The sequence below is a fragment of the Balaenoptera physalus genome, assembly GCF_965194825.1.
Source record: "Balaenoptera physalus genome assembly, chromosome: X".
Classification (NCBI taxonomy): domain Eukaryota; kingdom Metazoa; phylum Chordata; class Mammalia; order Artiodactyla; family Balaenopteridae; genus Balaenoptera; species Balaenoptera physalus.
The window spans coordinates 46475598-46493228 of NC_138903.1; the positions used below are offsets into that span (position 1 = coordinate 46475598).

A 17631-nucleotide genomic window follows, 5' to 3' on the forward strand; every position below is an offset into this window, starting at 1 on the left:
GGCCCCTGGCGTCAGCGAGGGGGCGGGGTCTGGCGCTTGGCGCGGAGGGAGTAGGGCAGGCGCTGTGGGAGGGAGCGCCAGAGCGAGGCTGAGAGCAGAGCTGGTCGCGTGAGGTGCGGCTCTGCCTCAGGTGTGACAGGCAGCGGCGGCCTGACTGAGAGCGAAGGGGCGAGCGCGAGCCCCTGAGCTGTGCGAACGCGGTCACCATGGACGGCCCGGATGAGGGGCCTCCGGCCAAGGCCCGCCGCCTCAGTAGCTCCGAGTCCCCTCAGAGCGAGCTGCCGCCGCCGCCGCCGCCGCCGCCGCCGCCTCCGCCACCTCTCTTGCGCCTGCCCCTGCCTCCACCTCAGCAGCGCCCGAGGCTCCGGGAGGAAACCGAGGCGGCACAGGTGCTGGCTGACATGAGGGGGGTGGGACTGGGCCCCGCTCTGCCCCCGCCGCCGCCCTATGTCATTCTGGAGGAGGGGGGGATCCGCGCGTACTTCACCCTGGGGGCTGGGGGTCCCGGCTGGGAGCCCGCGATCGAGTCAGGGTACGGGGGGACGCCCCCTCCCACGGAGAGCCTGGAAACGCTTTCTCCCTCAGAGGTTTCTGGGGGAAGCCTGGAGATTGACTTCCAGGTGACGGAGCCCAGCAGCTTTGCAGGAGAGAAGGCCCTAGAAACCTGTAGCGCAGGGGGGCGGGGGTACCAGAGGTTAGCCGGTCCAAGGGGGAGGGAAGAGACCGTCATCATCGTGGAAGACGACGACGAGGATGAAAAGGAAAGTGTGAGGAAGAGGAGGAGGAGGAGGAAGAGGAAGCCCAGGAAGGTGAAGAGGGAAAGCCGAGAGAAGAATGCCGAGAAGATAGAGTGCATCCTGCAGGCGCTGGAAAACATTCAGCTGGACCTGGAGGCGGTGAATATCAAGGCGGGCAAGGCCTTCCTCCGTCTCAAGCGCAAGTTCATCCAGATGCGAAGACCCTTCCTGGAGCGCAGAGATCTCATCATCCAGCATATCCCAGGCTTCTGGGTCAAAGCAGTATCCTTGTCATCTATATTCATGGGCCAGGAGCCCATGACCAGAAATGGGGGGCGGTGGGGGGAGGGACAGGCTGGGTGAAAGGGTGTGGGGGCGGGCCCCTATTGGAAGAATGACGAGGTCTGGTGGAGGAGGGATGGAAGGAGTGTGGCAAAACATCAGAGAAGCTGGACTAGAGATGGTGAAGGGGGGAGGGGGGCACACAGCATAAAAATTGGACCACAGATGGGAAAGGGGGAGAGGAGGAGCATAGCATAAAAGAAAATGGATCACAGACGGTGAAAGGGGGAGGATAGTAGGGGGGCACACAGCAGAAAAATTGGACCAGAGATGGTGAAAGGAGGAGGGGAGGGTCACACAGAAGATAAACTGACTCAGAGACAGTGAAGAGGGAGGAGAAGGGCACACAGCAGAGAAATGGCCCAGAAAGGGTGCCCAAGTCACACATGGCTGTGCAAGCCTAGGTCTATGCTTAGATACTAGGGAGACCCCAATCCTGGCTGGAGAGGAGGGGGCTAGAAAGGGGCTGGAGCCCTGAAGGATCAGGAGAAGGAGTACCTAGGAATGGAGAGAAAGGAGTTAAATGAAGGAAAGGGCAAAATAACAAGAATTCACTATTGGTGATAAGTTTATCTCTAGGGGACCATGCAACATGTTAGGAACACACGGATTTAACATCCTAATAGAATTATATGGACACAGACCCTTGGCACTCTCATGCAAAGTATCACATGATCACAGGCCCTCAGCACCCAGGTACAGTATTATGTGGCCACGGGTCCTCAGTACACAGACCATAGCATCACCTGGACACAAACCCTCAGACCCAGATACACAACATCATGTGGACACAGACCCATAACACCCAAATATATATAACATCGTGTGATGACAGGCCCTCAGCAACCAGATACAGCATCATTTGCACATGGGCCTTCAGCCCCCAGGCACACAATGTCTTGTGAACACAAGCCCTCAGCACCCAGAGACACAACATCACTTGGACATAGACTACCAGCACCCAAACACACAGCAATTATGAACCATGGCAAGGCCACTTAATACAGAGGTTTGACATTTTATAAACATAGGCTCTTACCACACAGACAGTATCATGGGAATAAAAGTATGGGTCATGTCCCATTGACCACAAAAGGAATTCTCCTGCTCCAGCCTCTCTTTTGTTCTGCCCTGCCTAGCCCTGACTGGCCTTCCTTCCCTCCTTCTCATTGAACAGTCACTCCTTGACCTAAACTGCTCCCTCCATCAGTTCCTCAACCACCCCAAAATTTCAATCTTGATCAACCAACGCGATGAAGACATTTTCCGCTACTTGACCAATCTGCAGGTCAGGCCAAAGAGATATCTTTTCTACCAGGACCGGGCAAGGAATCTGGTCCTTGGAGGTGAGGGGGGGTTGGGTGGGAGGGGTCACGGTGTGGTGGGAATTCCACCATTACCCCCACCCTGAGCAGGTACAGGATCTCAGACATATCTCCATGGGCTACAAAATGAAGCTGTACTTCCAGACAAACCCCTACTTCACAAATATGGTGATCGTCAAGGAGTTCCAGCGCAATCGCTCGGGTAAGAGGCAGTCCCAGAGCAAATTCATGCCCCCCACCCCATCTATCCTTGTCCAGCGCCCTCTCCATAGCCTCCTTTCCCCCCAGGCCGGCTGGTGTCTCACTCCACCCCAATTCGCTGGCACCGGGGCCAGGAACCTCAGGCCCACAGGCACAGGAACCAGGATGCCAGCCACAGCTTCTTCAGCTGGTTCTCAAACCATAGCCTTCCAGAGGCCGACAGGATTGCTGAGGTGGGGCCCCTCCTGGCATTGCCAGGGAAGGCCTTGCTAGCTTGCCCCTGGGTGCGTGGAGTATTGGGAGTAGGCTCTGTGGCTTGTACTCATAACTCTGTTCTCCCTTCCCCCGTCTCTTTCAACAGATTATCAAGAATGACCTGTGGGTTAACCCTGTGCGTTACTACATGATGGGAGAAGGGGGCTACAGGGCAAGAAGAAAGAAGCAAGAAAAGGAAGAAAGGTGATGGTGGGGGTTGGTGGCCGAGAGGTGGTTTGTTAGGGGTGGGGCAAAGACTAGGCTAGTGTCACACAGTATTTGTAGAGCCAAAAGGGACCTTTGAGATAATCCAGTCCACTATGTTTTACAAGTGGGGAGTGATGCCCAGAAATGGGGTGTGATCGGCCTGAGGTTATGTAGTCAGGGGCAGAAATGGGACTCTCCCCACCTAGCCTCGTCCCTGGGAACCCCTGTAGCCTACTGCCTCCCCAGTTACTTACCACCTTTCAGTGTCTGCTCTGGGTACACCACCTCCCACCAACCCTATACTCAACCCCAGGCTTCCCCACAGTAAAAACAGGGATGAATATGAGGTGGTGATCGTGGAAGACTCTGATGACTATCACATCATGGAAGACATTATTGGAGAGACCTCAGACAGTGATGGTATCACCGACAATGAGACCATTCATGACATCAAGATCTCTGACTTCATGGAGACCACTGACTGCTTCGAGACCACTGACAACGAGATAACTGACATCAGCGAGAGCCTCTGTGACAGCGAGTGCCCTGACCACAATGAGAGCATTGACAGTGAGACCACTAACAACGAGAGCCCCGATGACAACGAAACCACTGATAACAATGAGAGTGCTGATGACAACGAGACCACTGACAACAATGAGAGTACCGATGACAACAATGAGAATCCTGATGACAACAATGAGAACCCCAATGACAACAGTGAGAACCCTGAAGACAACAACACTGATGACAATGAAGAGAACCCTGATGACAACGAAGAGAACACTGATGATAACGATGAGAACACTGATGGTGACGAGAACCCCAATGGTGATGATGAGAACCCCAAAGGTGGCAACCATAGCAGCAACGGCAGCAACCAGGACAGCAGCGACAGTGACAATGGAGACAATGACGGCAGTGACATTGAAGATAATGATGGCAACGAAGGTGACAATGAAGGTAGTGATGATGATGGCAATGAAGGTGACAATGAAGGCAGCGATGATGATGACAGAGACATTGAAGACTATGAGAATGACCTTGAAGACTCTGAGAAGGATCACCATAACAGCACCAACCAGGATGACTATGAGGACGAGGTAGAGAACATCTCTGTAGAAGAATCATCAGTGGAGGAAGAAGAGGAGGAGGGCAGTGAGGAAGGTGAGCTAGACCCTCACCTCTTGTCTTACCTCCTTTCTCTTCTCTCAGAGAAAATCTGCCCATGGTCAGGGTATCAAAGCATGAGCACAATCTGCTCTTGTAGAGAAAAAAAAAAAGCATTCTGAGTAAGTTTTTAAACAGAGCAAGGTCAGGGAACATTTAGCTCACAAATGTAACAAAACCAAAACAAATTTCAATTCTTGGTGATGGGTAGATAGGTTGTAACAGAGCACAAGACAAATGAAGCAGAGAGAAGAGATAGGAGGCAGTGGGTGGTATACTAAGTAAGACAGGTTCTCACACAGAAAGAGGGAAAAAAATGGCAAACATTGCAATTCAGCACACTCTGTACCCAGCCCTGGCCTTCTGGGAACTCCCAGGCTTGTTTGGGGAGCTGGGGGTGAAGTGAACAGTGTGCTCAGTGAGTCCAGAGGAGGGAGGAGCTAATTCTATCTCCAGAATCAAGAAGGAGAGAACTAGAGAAAAGAAGTGACATTTGAATTGGAGGCTGCCTTCACATTAAGGGGCATTATGGGGCATTCTTGGTGGAAGGGATCACATGAAAAAGAACCTGGAAGGGTGAAAATGCATGGTATGTTGGGCAGGGTTTCCCAAATTGTCATCTGAGGACCCTTCACTGGTTCCAAAAGCTGCTCACAAAAAGGTTCAGTGGTCAAATATGTTGGGGAAATACTGCATACAATAATATCCTTATGTAGAGTCACATGTACATTGGCACCTTAAAGGCTCTGATAAGTCCTGCTCTAAGAAACCTATTTAAACATTGTGGAAGTCAGCATTTCCCAAACATCTTGATCACAAAGGCCATTGTTCACTGTCCACCAAAGAATACATTTTGGGAAATGCTGAAGAAGGGTTGCATATGGGGGGCTGAGGGAGAAGGCGGTATTTAAGGTGACTGCTAGGTTTGGTTCTGGCCTGGATGACTCTCCAAAGGAGGCACCATTTCCTGGGATGGGGAAGGGCATGGTGGTGGGATTGATGGGATGCAGGGAGGAACATGGAGTTGGAAGGGCTTGTTGGACATAAGGTATGGGTGGCTTAGAGGCAGGTGGTTGGTGATATGCCTGGGAAGTCAGAAATTGTAAAGAAAGGAGATAAGCCAGAGCAGAATCCTACCTCTGGATTCTGGGGCCGGTTAACGTTAATTGGGTCCAATTAACATTAATGAAGTATTTACTATGTGCCAGGCACTATTCTAAATGGTTTTCTTGCTTTGACTAATTTAATCCTCACAGCAACTCTTATGAGGTAGGTACTACTAATCCTCCTTTTATAGATGGGGAAACTGAGGCTCTGAGAGGGTAGACTTAGGAGGAGCACTAGGTCATGGAACATTCTAAGAAGGAGGGGATTGTCACTGGTGTTCAGTGCTCCTGAAAGGTCAAGTAAAATGAGGACTGGGATGTGTCCATCGGATTGGGGGCTGAATAGATCATCTGTGACCTTGGAAAGAGTAGGTTCAGTGGATTGGTGGGGGTAGAGCCAGACCACAGTAGGAATGGGGAGGGAATGAACAGGGGTTAAGGCAGTAGAGTCAAACCTTGGCTAGGAAGGGGATGGCAGAAGGCACACAAGGGATATGTTTGAGCCTGGCTGTAGGCAGGCAGATGGAGGAGAGGCAGCCCCCTGGGGTAGGTGGAAGGTGCAGGAAGACCAACCACTCCTGGGGGTTTTGACCATGGGATCCCTGGCAAACTTCCATTGAGGGCACTGAGGAAGGAGGAATTGAATAAGCGAGTAGACACAATCTAGACATATTTCTAGGTAGGGAAACAGAGGGAATTGCCGGCCCCATCCCCTCCTACTCGGTGGCATCTCTTCTTTCAGAGAAGGGGAGGCAGAATTATTTGTACAACCCTAGGGTGGGAGCCGGGGTGGGGAATTGGGCTGAAGAAGACAGACTGAGGCCTACTGGGATCAGACTGGGGAGAAAGAGAGAGGGAGCTGCCTCTGGATGAACAGAAGTTTTATTCAGCTGAGGTCAGAGCTCAGGAAGAGACACACATTGTATACAGGGGGTGAAAAAGCTACTTTCAGAGATGTATCAATTTTGATAGGACAGAGGCATCCCACTCTGCCTTCCTGCTTCCCTCCCACTCGCCCTTACTTTCTGGACTTGAGTTCACACAGACTTGGCTGCTTGTTCCAAGCAGAGGCTTTTGGTGAATGGTCCCGCCCCTCAGAAGCCCTGACTGTGGGCTCTGTTCCCTATTAAGAGTGACATCTACCTGTCCACCTAACCATCCTCCTCCATTTTCCCCTCCTTACTTCTCTCTCCCCTGTACAGGCAGTGAGCAAGAAGGTGAGGACAGTGATGATGAGGAAGGAAGTGAGGAGGAGGAAGGAATCGAAGAAGACTCAGAAGGAGGGGAAGACTCAGAAGACTCTGACATGGAGGAGGTGCTTCAGGTCCCAAACCCTTGGGCCAACCCAGGGAAGAGGGGCAAAACGGGATAAATGTCTTACCCTTGCGGGGGCTGCCTCTCTATATCCCTCTCCCCCTGCCCCATTTGCCCTCCCTATCAGCTAGGGCCGAGCGGCCCCATATTACACTTCTGGGGGATGACTGACTTCGTACACGGGTTTAAAGTTTATTTTTATGGTTTAGTAATTGCAGAGTTCTTATTTTGGGGGGAGGGAAAGGGGGATTCCCCCTTCCTTTTGGCCCTCCTCTCCCGCAGGCTTCTGTGTGCTGCTAAACGTATTTATTGTGATGCCTTGGTCAGGGCCCCTCTATCCCCCTCCTCGTGCTGTGTGGAGTGGACACCCTTGATCCCAAAGCGGGGAGGGCCGCTGTGGCCTTGGGGGTCTCTGCCGCCACCCTGTTCTCCCGTCTCTCTCTTTCCCTCCATCCCTCGCCCTTCCCCGCTGTGCCCGCTAGCCCGCCTCGGTGTCTATGCAAGGCCGCTTCGCCATTGCGGTATTCTGGTCCCCCTCCCCCAGAAGTCCCGCCTCGTTCCCTGTGAACCCTGGTAATCCTAATAAAATTCTGAGCAAATTCAAAGTGCTGCTTCGAGTCTTTTGTCCCACCCGGTGCGCGGTCCCCAGCAGCCAGTCTCCCTTCCCACAGGCCCGCAAGCAGCCGCCTCGTCTACGCAGTGCCCTGCAAGATGGTAGTTGCTGGGGGTGGGGGTGGCTGGCTGGGGGCGAGCTCCGCGGGACCGCAGAAATGTTGCGTCAGGCCAATGCGGACCATCCTGGCCAATGGCAGGGCGAGGCCGAGGAAGCCCCTCCCTCTCCGGGCGGCCGCAGCAGACCCAGGCAGGTAGCAAACAGCATCCCACGCCTTCCCCTCCGCGCAGGCGCACAGGAACGCCCTGGGCCCTAGAACATCCATTTATTCAGTGATTCATCTTTTTATTTATCGTGCGTCAAACCTTTCCTCGGGCCTCGTATGAGCTGAGTGTGGGGGAGCCAGAGGAATCCATTTTTCTTGTCCGCATGTAGTAAAATAAAAATGATATCGGTCGGGACTTCACAATCCAATAATGCCGGAGTGCTCTCTCGTCTTAGGAAGAGGGTGCAGGATCCTTGGAGCTGGACCTGGGAGAGAAGGCAAGAAAAGACAGCCCAGGCTGGGGAGTTTGCATAGAGATAAAAGAAAAGCAAAGGAAAATTACTATGTAGCTGTGTGACCGGGGGTGGGGGGGTGGTCGGGAGTTGGGCGTCTGAAAGGCCCAGTGGCTTTAAATTTTGGATACAGTAACTTTATTTCCACGGACACCAGAAAAACCTCTCAGATTCTTTCTGGATCATAACGATAATTTACACAGACATCTGGGTATGTCTTCTGTAATATACCTCCCAAACTTTCCATCCAACGCCCTTACTTTGCTGGAAGTCTTCAGACTCGGTCAGATTTGCGTTTTACAGAATGCCCTCTGCTGGCTGCCCGGAGCATGGATTGGAGGGAGGGAGAGCAGTGAGGAAGCTGACGCTATACCTAAGGTGAGAGTGGCGTGATGGGGGCAGTATGGAAGGTTTTTTAAATAAATTTTTTCTTTTAGAAGTTTTAGATTTACAGAATTATCGCAAAGATAATACAGAGAGTGTCCGTATACCCTACAGCCAGTTTCCCCTATTGTTAACGTCTTACATTAGTATGATACATCTGTCACAACTGATGAACAAATATCAATACATTATTATTAACTAAATTCCATATTTTGTTCAGATTTCCTTAGTTTTTACCAAATTTCCTTTTTCTGTTCCAGGATGCCATCCAGGACACAACATTACATTTAATCATCATGTTGCCATAGACTTCTCTTGGCTGTGACAGTTTCTCACACTTTTCTTGTTTTTGATGACCTGGAGTCATCAACACTTGAGGACTACTAATCAGGTATTTTGCAGAATGTCCCTCAACTGGGATTTGTCTGATGTTTTCCTCATGATTAGACTGGGGTTATGGGTTTGGGAAAGGAAGACCACAGAAATAAAGTACCATTCTCTTCATATCCTATCAAGGGTACACGCTATCGATATGCCTTATCACTGTTGATGTTAACTTGATCACCTGGCTTAGGTAGTATATGTCAGGTTTCTCCACTGTAAAATTACTCCATTCCCCCACCTTCCATACTGTACTCTTTGGAAGGAAGCCACTAAGTGTAGCCCGTGCTTAGGGAGTGGGGAGTTATCCTCCCAACTCCTCGAGGGGGAAGTATCTACATAAATTAATTGGAATTCTCCTGTACGAGAAATGTGTGTATTCTGTGATTTTAAGATGCTGGAATCAACAGGCTTTAGGTATAGGAAGAGAGGGATTGAGAGAAGTCAGGTATGACTGCCAGGTTGCTGTGGGACCTCCTCTGTGAAATGGTTGGAATACCAGATCTTGGACATACTCCAGATTCTGATGAATGTTTTGGGGAGAGCATGGAAGCTTAGATGCCTCTGGTTCTGACCTGGGACCACACTGTCAGAAGTGGATAGAGGAGACTCTGGCTCAGAAAGGAGAACATCTTGCCCCAGGGCCAGAGCTGAGAGTGCAGGATGCTGAGTCAAGGCATCTTGTGCAGAGGGAAGAGACACCTATGTGCAGTATCTGGAGCCAGTCCCAATGAGCATGTGATGAAGTGGAGGGGCAGGGGAAGCAGGAGGGGCAAAGGACCTGGAGTGGGCCAGGAAGAGGTCAGCCTGGCAAGAGGATCCCAGTCAGTTCAAGAGAGAGACGGCCTGGGTATCCTTGTCTCAATATACTCTGGCTCACAACGTGACTTCCTCACCCTCTATAGAGGGTCTCAGTTTTCCCATCTGCAAATAGGCTAATCATGCTGGGGGATCAGCCCAGGAGAAGCAACCAGCCTAAGATCCCAAGATGGAGTCTAGCCTTGAAGCAGACCTCTGAAGCCTGGCCTTCATCATGCTCTTACCTAATTCCTCTCTGTTTCTCTAATCAAATCCCTAGCCCCTCATCCTGGCATTTGAGGCCTCTCTTCACCCACCCTGTTAGAGAGGGCCTCTGACTTCAGGGACACTGTTAGGACCCAATTATGTGATTCTAATATAGCTGGCCAGGATGCTCATGTCCTGGACTGAGGCATGGGAGGAGAAGATGTTCTTTGCCTAGGGTGACATCTTTTCCCTGCGCCCTCACTCCTCAGTGTGTGGTGTGGCTTCAGGTCCTGCCTAGTCTGGTCCTCCAAAAGGGAAGACTCTTCTAGGTCTTTAAGGTCACATCCAACTCCAAAATACAGTCTTTGCTGAAGACCAGTGAAGAGAGGCCCATTTGCTGGGACCCCAAACAGAAACCAGGAGAATGAGGAGTCATAGGCCCAATGTGCCCCAGGGCCTTTCCCATGCCGAAGCTACTTGTCTTTGTATCCTTCACAACTCACCCAACTCCCCTGGAGCAGAGGGCCCTGCTCCTGAGGGTAAGGTTCCAAGGACTTCCTGGGGCCAGACCTTAAAAGTGCCACCCACTTCTGTGAATAAAAGCAGATTGGCAGGGACAAAACTAGATCCAGGAAACTAGATCCCTCTTTCTTTGGTGATCAAAAAGGCCATCAGTGGCTCCCTCAGTTGGGGGTGTGGAGGATCCTGTTTTTCATTAGGAAGCATCCTATTTTTCATTCAGTAAACATTACTGAGCACCTGCTGTGTGCCTGATAGAAACTCGGTGATAGGACTACAACAAGGAAACATGAATAGACCAAGTCTTTGTCCCCCTGGAGCCCAGAGTTGAAGACAAGTGTTCTTAACATTTTCTGTGTGCCATGGACCTGTTTGGTGATCTGGTGAAGCTTATGCGTCTTTTCTCAGAAAACAATATCTTTTGAATGCATAAAATAAAATACCTAGAACCACAAAATATTGACTATATTGAAAAATAGTTACTAAAATATGGAAAAGCAAATATGTTATAGTAATATATATGCTCCTTGTGAGATCTAATGGAGAGTCTAATGACAACCATGATTTTGAGATAGAGATGAGATTACATGATATTTCAAGAAATGTACAACATCTATAATATGATATGAAAATCTCTGTGATTTCTATTAGTGACAGAGTCACAGGTACTATCACTATTATACTATGGTGAGTTACATTCTTTACTGAAAAGATGCTAAATTTCAATTAGAGGAGAGTGAAAACAAAGATGTAATTTTTTTCCCATCCAAATTCATGGACCCCTCTAAACCCTGTCCCTGGACTGGATTGGAGGGAGATCTGTGAACCCAAATTAAGAAACCCTGGTAATAGGAAGGGCCTTCCTGTATCTCCTTTCTTCTTAAACCCCTTTCGTTTGGAGGGCAGAAGCCTGGGTTTTATGCTGGGTCTTATTGCTGTGTGACCTCAAGCCAAACAGTTTGCCTCTCTGGGCCGCCATAGTTCCCTAAGTCTGAAACAACGGCAAAGGCAAGAATTGGGAGGGGAGACCTTAATTGTTTATGCTCCAGGCAATTAATTTATGTTCTCTCATTGAATCCTCCATTGAATGAATGGCATTTTCAGGAAAGATTTTTTTAAAAATTATCTTCCCATTTGACAGATGGTTAAACTGAGGCTCCAAGCGAGGCTGTCACTCGACCAATGTCTTAATCAGTAAGTAGCAGGGGCTGGTGGGTGACTGGCCAGACCCCTATAACCACCTCATCCTCCAGGGATAAAACTAGGAACTACGTTCACTATGAGCGAGAGAAACCTGGCTCAGAAATCCCTGCAGGTGGGGGTAAGCTATGGGAAACTGGGGGCAGAGTCGTGTCTCTTAGCGGAGCGGTGGCTTACGCAAGGTGGCTTACGGAGAATAAGACGTCAAGAAACCGCGCACCTCCGACTGTCCTGTGACTCGCGCCAGGCCTCACTTTGGGGTTCGCGCCTGCGTGCTCCCAACTAACCTCCCGAAGACCTGTCGAATGGACTGGCAAAAAGCGATGAAGATCCTCCTCCTGGCCAATCCTATTAAAGGGTGGGCTTGGCTTATAAACCAATCAAAGACCCCCAAAGGGGCGGGTTTTCTTCGGCCTGGATCCTGGCTTGGGGGGTAAAAATAAAGTGTGTCCATCTCCAGCCAATCCCAGGGAAGACAGGAGGGCACTCCTCCAATGGGAGTCTGGAGCCGTCGGTAGCGGTGGAGGCCTGCGACCCCGCTAGCGCTCCAGCAAGCGGGAGGGACGTGTCCAGTCTATTCGCGAGATCCAGCTGCCGGTCCCTGGAGTCTATTCGCGCGAGGCAGCGGCTGCACCGACGGCCCGAGGTTCCCGGTGAGACGCTATAAAGACGGGGGCGGGTGGAGGACGCGGGGGGAAAGACGCCGGGCCGGAGCGCGTGAGGGGTGGGACCTGGGCGAGCTTTTACCTGGGCGGCCTCTCAACCCTAGGTCAGCGGGTTGCGGAGTATCGTGCGGGTAGCAAGGGGAGGGCGAGTGCTCCTGCGGCCCCCAGACGGCAACCAGGTGAGTACCCTGCGGAGCCCACCGCCCATGCCCACCCTCCGCGCTCCCCCCATTCCTGTCTCTTGGGAAACGGTGTACTGTGCAGGTCTGCAGCTCACGTGATCGTCTGCTTGCGTGTCTGTAAGTCTCCGTCTGTCTCTCACTCTCTGCCCACCCCACTCCCCCTTCCTCTGTCTTTATCTCCATCTTTCTGTCTGTTTGTCTCTATCTTTCTGTCTGGCTCCCTCTCTGAGACATAGTAGACCGCCCAGACCTATAAGGCTGAATCCTGACCCAGCCAGTTAAAGCTAGCCGTAAGACCTTGAGCCTCACCCAGCTGGGCCTCAGTTTCCCCATCTGTCAAATGGGAGTCTAATAATCTCCGCCTGAGACAATACAGTGCATCACTTTGCCCAGCGCCTGGCCCCTTGAAAAGTTTCAATAAATAATGACAGTTATGATTGAAAAGAATATAGTCTCTCTTGGCCTTTGGCTTTATTTTCTCCCTGTCTGTCTCTGACCCTTCCCCCACCCCAATTGGTTCTTCTTTCTGAATGCTTCTGTCTTTCTCTGTTATTGCTTTTCCTCTTTCTGCCTCTTTCCCATCCCTAAACAGGTTAGAGGTGCATTGTTTATAGCAATGAGCTTGGCCTGAGAGTGCCTATGAGCTTAGTCTGGGGTTCTTGTCTGTTCTGGGGGTAAAAAAATGGAGCCTGGCCTTAGGCTGCTTCTGGCCTCATTGAGGAGACAACCCTCTTTGTTCCCCACCCTACTGTGTTAAACAGGTGAGACCCCCCCACCCAGGGTGGGGAGCAGCTTAGATGAAAAAGTGGATCTGGCCCTTATCCTGTATTATGTTAGTCTCCACAAGAAGATCAGAGACCAGGGGTCTCCTAGTTACATTCCCATACAGCCCTGGAATTGACCAGGCCTCTGGAATTCACCTTCAGTCATCAGCAAAATCCCCTTCATTCTCTGCCTGGTTTCTGAATAGTCCCGTTGTTTTCTTGCCACGCCTTAGTGGTTCTCATACCTTTTGAACACAACACTCCATTTTTATGATGTATGTTTTGAAACATCTCTTTCACTGTTCTGAATTGAAGTGCATAGATAATAGAATCTGTCTACACACATAATTCCCCCCAAAACCAATATAATGTCCTAATTCAATATAAGGGAGAAGTAAAGGAAAAATAATTTATAATAAAACAATATGTATTTCAGTATGTAAAGGCTGGGATATAATTCCACTAGAAGACATAATGAAATGGTCTTGCACATACGATGCTTGTACCTGGGAGTGTGACAGCTACACTGTGACTCAGAAACCATGGATAGGGTGATGCTATTTTCCTAGATGATGAACAATTCTTCATGAGGTTCTAAACAAAACAAAGTGCAATCTTCCCTCAATTTATATGGTTGTTGAATTACTGTAAAAGTCATTATATACTAAAACCCATGATCTGGCTCCCATAACCTCTCTGACCTTATCTCCTACCACTCTTCCCATTTGCTCCCTCTCTTTCACCCATCCTGACCTCCTCTAGGCTACTTGAACATATTAGGCACACATCCACTTCAGGGGCTTGTACTAGGCCATCCCTTGTACCTAGAATGCTTTCCCCCCACCAATATCCACAAAGCTCATGCCCTCACCTCCTTCAGACCTCTACTCAGATGTCACTTTCTCAATGAGGCCTACCCTGACCATCCTGTTTAAAATTGCAACTCTCCCCTAGCACATACCCTGATCTGTTTTTTCCATAGTGCTCCTCACCCTCTTACATAATATATCTTACATCTTTATTATGTTTGTTGTTTATTGTTTGGCTCTCCCACTAGATTGTAAACTCCAGAAGGGCAGAGATGGTTGTCTTTTTTGTGCCTTGATGTATCCCTATTACCTAAAACAGTGCTTGGACACAGTAGGTTCTCTCAATAAATGTTTGTTGAATGAATGAATGAACACGTTTTTCACCTACATGATTGTCTGGTGGAACATTCTAAAGTCATATGGGATGCAGTACGATTCTTTGCTGTGTGGAGCTGTCTTGTGCACTGCAGAATGCTGAGCATCCCTGGTCAATGCCCACTAAATGTCACTATAATCTCCAATTATTGTGACAGTCAAAAATGTCTCTGAAACACCCCTTGACTGTCTATTCAATCCCCCACTGAGAACCACTGCTTGAATGGAAATCTGGCTTTCCCCTGAGCGCTCTGCTCCCCCAGCAGCCTCCTCATACCCCTGCTGCCAGGAGGCCAGGACATGGGGGTAGGTGTCCTCACTCTATATGTCCTTCCCAGACATTTTCTCTGCCTCCTTCTTAAACACTCTGGTTTTTTAGAATTAAAATTTATTTTTAATAGTTTCAGACTTTTAAAAAGTTATAAAAATAGTACAAAGAATTCCCATATATCCTTCACTTACATTCCCCAAATGTTAAGAAATTATACAACTACAGTTCAATTATCAAAATTAGGAAATTAACATTGGTACAATACTCAATGAAAGTACAGAACCTATTTGAATTTCATCAGTTTTTCCACTAATATAATTTTTCTATTCTAGGATCTAATTCAGGATCCCACATTGTGTTTAGTTGTCATATCTCCTTAGGCACTTTTCATCTGGGACAGTTCTTTAGTCTTTCTTTGTCTTTTATGACTTTGATACTTCTGAAGAGTCCTGGCCAGCTATTTGATAGAACTTGGGTTTGTCTGATGTTTCCTTGTGATTACAGTTAAGTTATGTAATTTTGGCAAGAATACCACAGAAGAGATGTGTCTTCAGTGCTTTATATCAGGAGGCACATGATGTCAGTTTATCCCAATACTGGTTTTGTTCACATTGACTATTTGTTTAAGTTAGTGTCTCCAGGTTTCTCCATTGTAGTTACTCTTTTTCCTTTGTAATTAATAAGTAATTTGTAGAGAGATACATTAAGATTATATAAATATCAACCACTTTGTTTTAAATCTCAAATCATAAGACTATACCATCACCTACCTGTGTGTTATAGTCAGGTACAGACATGCACATATGCCTGCCCCGGTCATGCCTCATTCCTAGAAGGATTTAGCTACTAGCTCACTGTCACTCTATAACACTACTCCAGTCCTACTTCTTGGTGATTTTAATATCCTCGTAGATGACCCTTCCAGTGGTCTTGTCTCTCAGTTCTGTCTGCTCTTCTACAGTGCTCTTGCCTTTCAGCCCCACCTCAGCCACGCACCCCGATAGTCTTACCCTTCTTATCAGTACCTGTGACTGCATCTCCTCCATAATCTCAGTTTCAGGCATCCTGCTCTCCAACCAGTACTTATCCTTCTAGCTCACTCCCTCTAGCACCCCAATTCCAACAATCCTTCAATGCCACTGGAAGTGAACGTTTTCACTACCCTTTACTTCCTCCATGTTCCCATGTCCTTCCTTTAATCAGCTTAGATTCCGTGGTCCATCATAATAATCATTCCCTTGCATACATCCTCACTTCCCTTGCCCTCTGTCACTTTAGCATACTTATCAGGCAAAACCCCAGCCCTGCTTAAATCCAACTCTGCCAGCTCCACTGTACTTCCTTATTCACTGTCCTACCCTTCTAGATAACTATTTCATACCTTCTCTCTCCTCAAATCTCCAACACCTCCTCTCCCATCCTAGGCTCAGGCTGCATACTTGACTGAAAATTTTAAACCATCAAAAGAAAACCTCCACTGATTCCCACTACCACATCCAACCACCAAGCAGCATGTGTACTCATATACTCTGCCTTCTTTTCTGTTATTATGGAAAAACTGTCCCTGCTGTCATCAAAATCCTGTCCTTCCACTTTGGCACTAGATCCCATCCTCTTACCTACTTGAGTACATTGCTTCAGCCATATCCCCCTCTCTCTCCTACCTCAATTTCCCCCTCTCTACAAGGTCATTCCCATTAGCACACAGACATTCTGTTATTGCTTCCATCTTTTTGTTACAGCTTTATTGAGATATATTTCACACACCATAAAATTCACCCTTTAAAAGGGTACTATTCAGTGGTCTTTAGTATATTCACAGTGTTGTGCAGCCATCACCACAATCAATTTTAGAACATTTTTATTCCCCCCTAAAAGAAACTTCATACTCATTAGCAGTTACTCCCCATGACTCCCCTCCCCTCAACCGTAGGCAGCCACTAACGCACTTTCTGTCTCTATTGATTTGTCTAGTCTAGACATCTCATATAAATTGGATCATACAATATATTGGCCTTTATGAGTGGCTTCTTCCACTTAGCATACTGGTTTTGAGGTCCATCCATGTTGTTGCATGTGGCATTTGCTTTTATTGCCAAATAATATTCCATTGTGTGAATATACTACATTTTGTTTATTCATTAGTCAGTTGATAGATATTTCAGTCGTTTTCACGTTTGGCTATTTTAAATAATGTTGCTCAGGACATTTGTGTACAAGTTTTTGTGTGAATGTATGTTTTCTTTTCTCTTGGGTAGATACCTAGGAGTGGGATTGCTTGGTCATATGGCAACTCTGTGTTTAACTTTTTGAGGAACTACCAAACTGTTTGCAAAAGTGGCTTCACCATTTTACATTCACACCAGCAATGTTTGAGGGTTTCAATTTCTCCATATCCTCACCAACACTTCTTATTGTCTGTCTTTTTTATTATAGCCATTCTAATGGGTATGAAGTGGTGTCTCATTGTGGTTTTTATTTGCATTTCCCTAATAATTAATGACGTTGAACATCTTTTCATGTGTTTATTGGCTATTTGTATATCTTTTTTGGAGAAATGTCTATTTCTGTCCTTAGCCCTTTTAAAATTAGATTATTTTTCTTTTTATTGTTAGATTGTAAGAATGCTTTATATATTTTAGATACAAGTCTCTTAGCAGATATATGAATTGCACATCTTTCCTTCCATTCTGGGTTATTTTTTCACTTTTTTTTTTAAGTTGATTTTTTTTTTTTTGATGTGAACCATTTTTAAAGTCTTTATTGGATTTGTTACAATATTGCTTCTGTTTTATTTATTTATTTATTTGGTTGGTTTTTTGGCCACGAGGCATGTGGGATCTTAGCTCCCCGACCAGGGATCTAACCCACACCCCCTGCATTGGAAGACGAAGTTTTAACCACTGGACCACCAGGGAAGTCCCTGTTTTTTCACTTTCCTGGTGGTGTCCTTTGATGCACAAAAGTTTTTAATTTTGATGAAGTTCAGTTTATCTATTTTTTTCTTTTATCATTTGAGCTTTTTGTGTCGTATCCAAGAAACCATTCCATAAACCAAGGTCACAAAGATTTATTCCTTTTTCTTCCAGGAATTGCACGGTTTTAGCTCTTAAATTTAGGCCAGTGATCCATTTTGAGTTAATTTTTGTGCATGCTGTGAGGTAGGGAATCCAAATTTCATTCTTCTACTTGTGGATATCTAGTTGTCCCAGCACCTTTTGTTGAGAAGAGTATTCTTTCCCTCATTG

General features: G+C 47.8%; 2 protein-coding genes across 10 annotated transcripts in view; both read left to right on the forward strand.

Annotated features, from left to right (window-relative positions):
- Positions 1-58: 58 nt before the first annotated feature.
- TSPYL2 (TSPY like 2) lies at positions 59-7262 on the forward strand. 2 transcript variants are annotated; one of them, XM_082446119.1, is made up of 7 exons: positions 59-1019; positions 2290-2367; positions 2495-2606; positions 2693-2838; positions 2967-3064; positions 3393-4234; positions 6546-7262. In XM_082446119.1, exons 1-7 carry the CDS (start codon positions 207-209, stop codon positions 6713-6715), a joined length of 2259 nt encoding a protein of 752 aa, XP_082302245.1. In that variant the 5' UTR covers positions 59-206; the 3' UTR covers positions 6716-7262. The 2 variants fall into 2 exon arrangements, with proteins under 2 accessions (XP_082302245.1, XP_082302246.1); XM_082446120.1 differs by having other exon boundaries at positions 60-389; positions 2257-2367.
- Positions 7263-7795: 533 nt separating this feature from the next.
- Positions 7796-17631, forward strand: part of KANTR (KANTR integral membrane protein) — a 61167-nt gene continuing 51331 nt past the window's right edge. For 4 of the 8 annotated variants that reach the window (XR_014258467.1, XR_014258468.1, XR_014258469.1 and 1 more), the window contains exons 1-2: positions 7796-11970; positions 12087-12161. The gene's annotated coding sequence lies outside the window, so the exon portion shown is untranslated. The remainder of the gene's footprint in view (positions 11971-12086; positions 12162-17631) is intronic. The other 4 variants (XR_014258471.1, XR_014258472.1, XR_014258473.1 and 1 more) reach the window with 4 other exon arrangements.

Bases quoted from the DNA above. Each gene is read 5' to 3' on its own strand.
- TSPYL2 (XM_082446119.1), top strand. From the start codon at position 207: ATGGACGGCCCGGATGAGGGGCCTCCGGCCAAGGCCCGCCGCCTCAGT. The intron at 1,020-2,289 runs GTATCCTTGTCA...TCCCTCCATCAG, and splicing joins CAGGCTTCTGGGTCAAAGCA to TTCCTCAACCACCCCAAAAT. The intron at 4,235-6,545 runs GTGAGCTAGACC...TCCCCTGTACAG, and splicing joins GGAGGAGGGCAGTGAGGAAG to GCAGTGAGCAAGAAGGTGAG.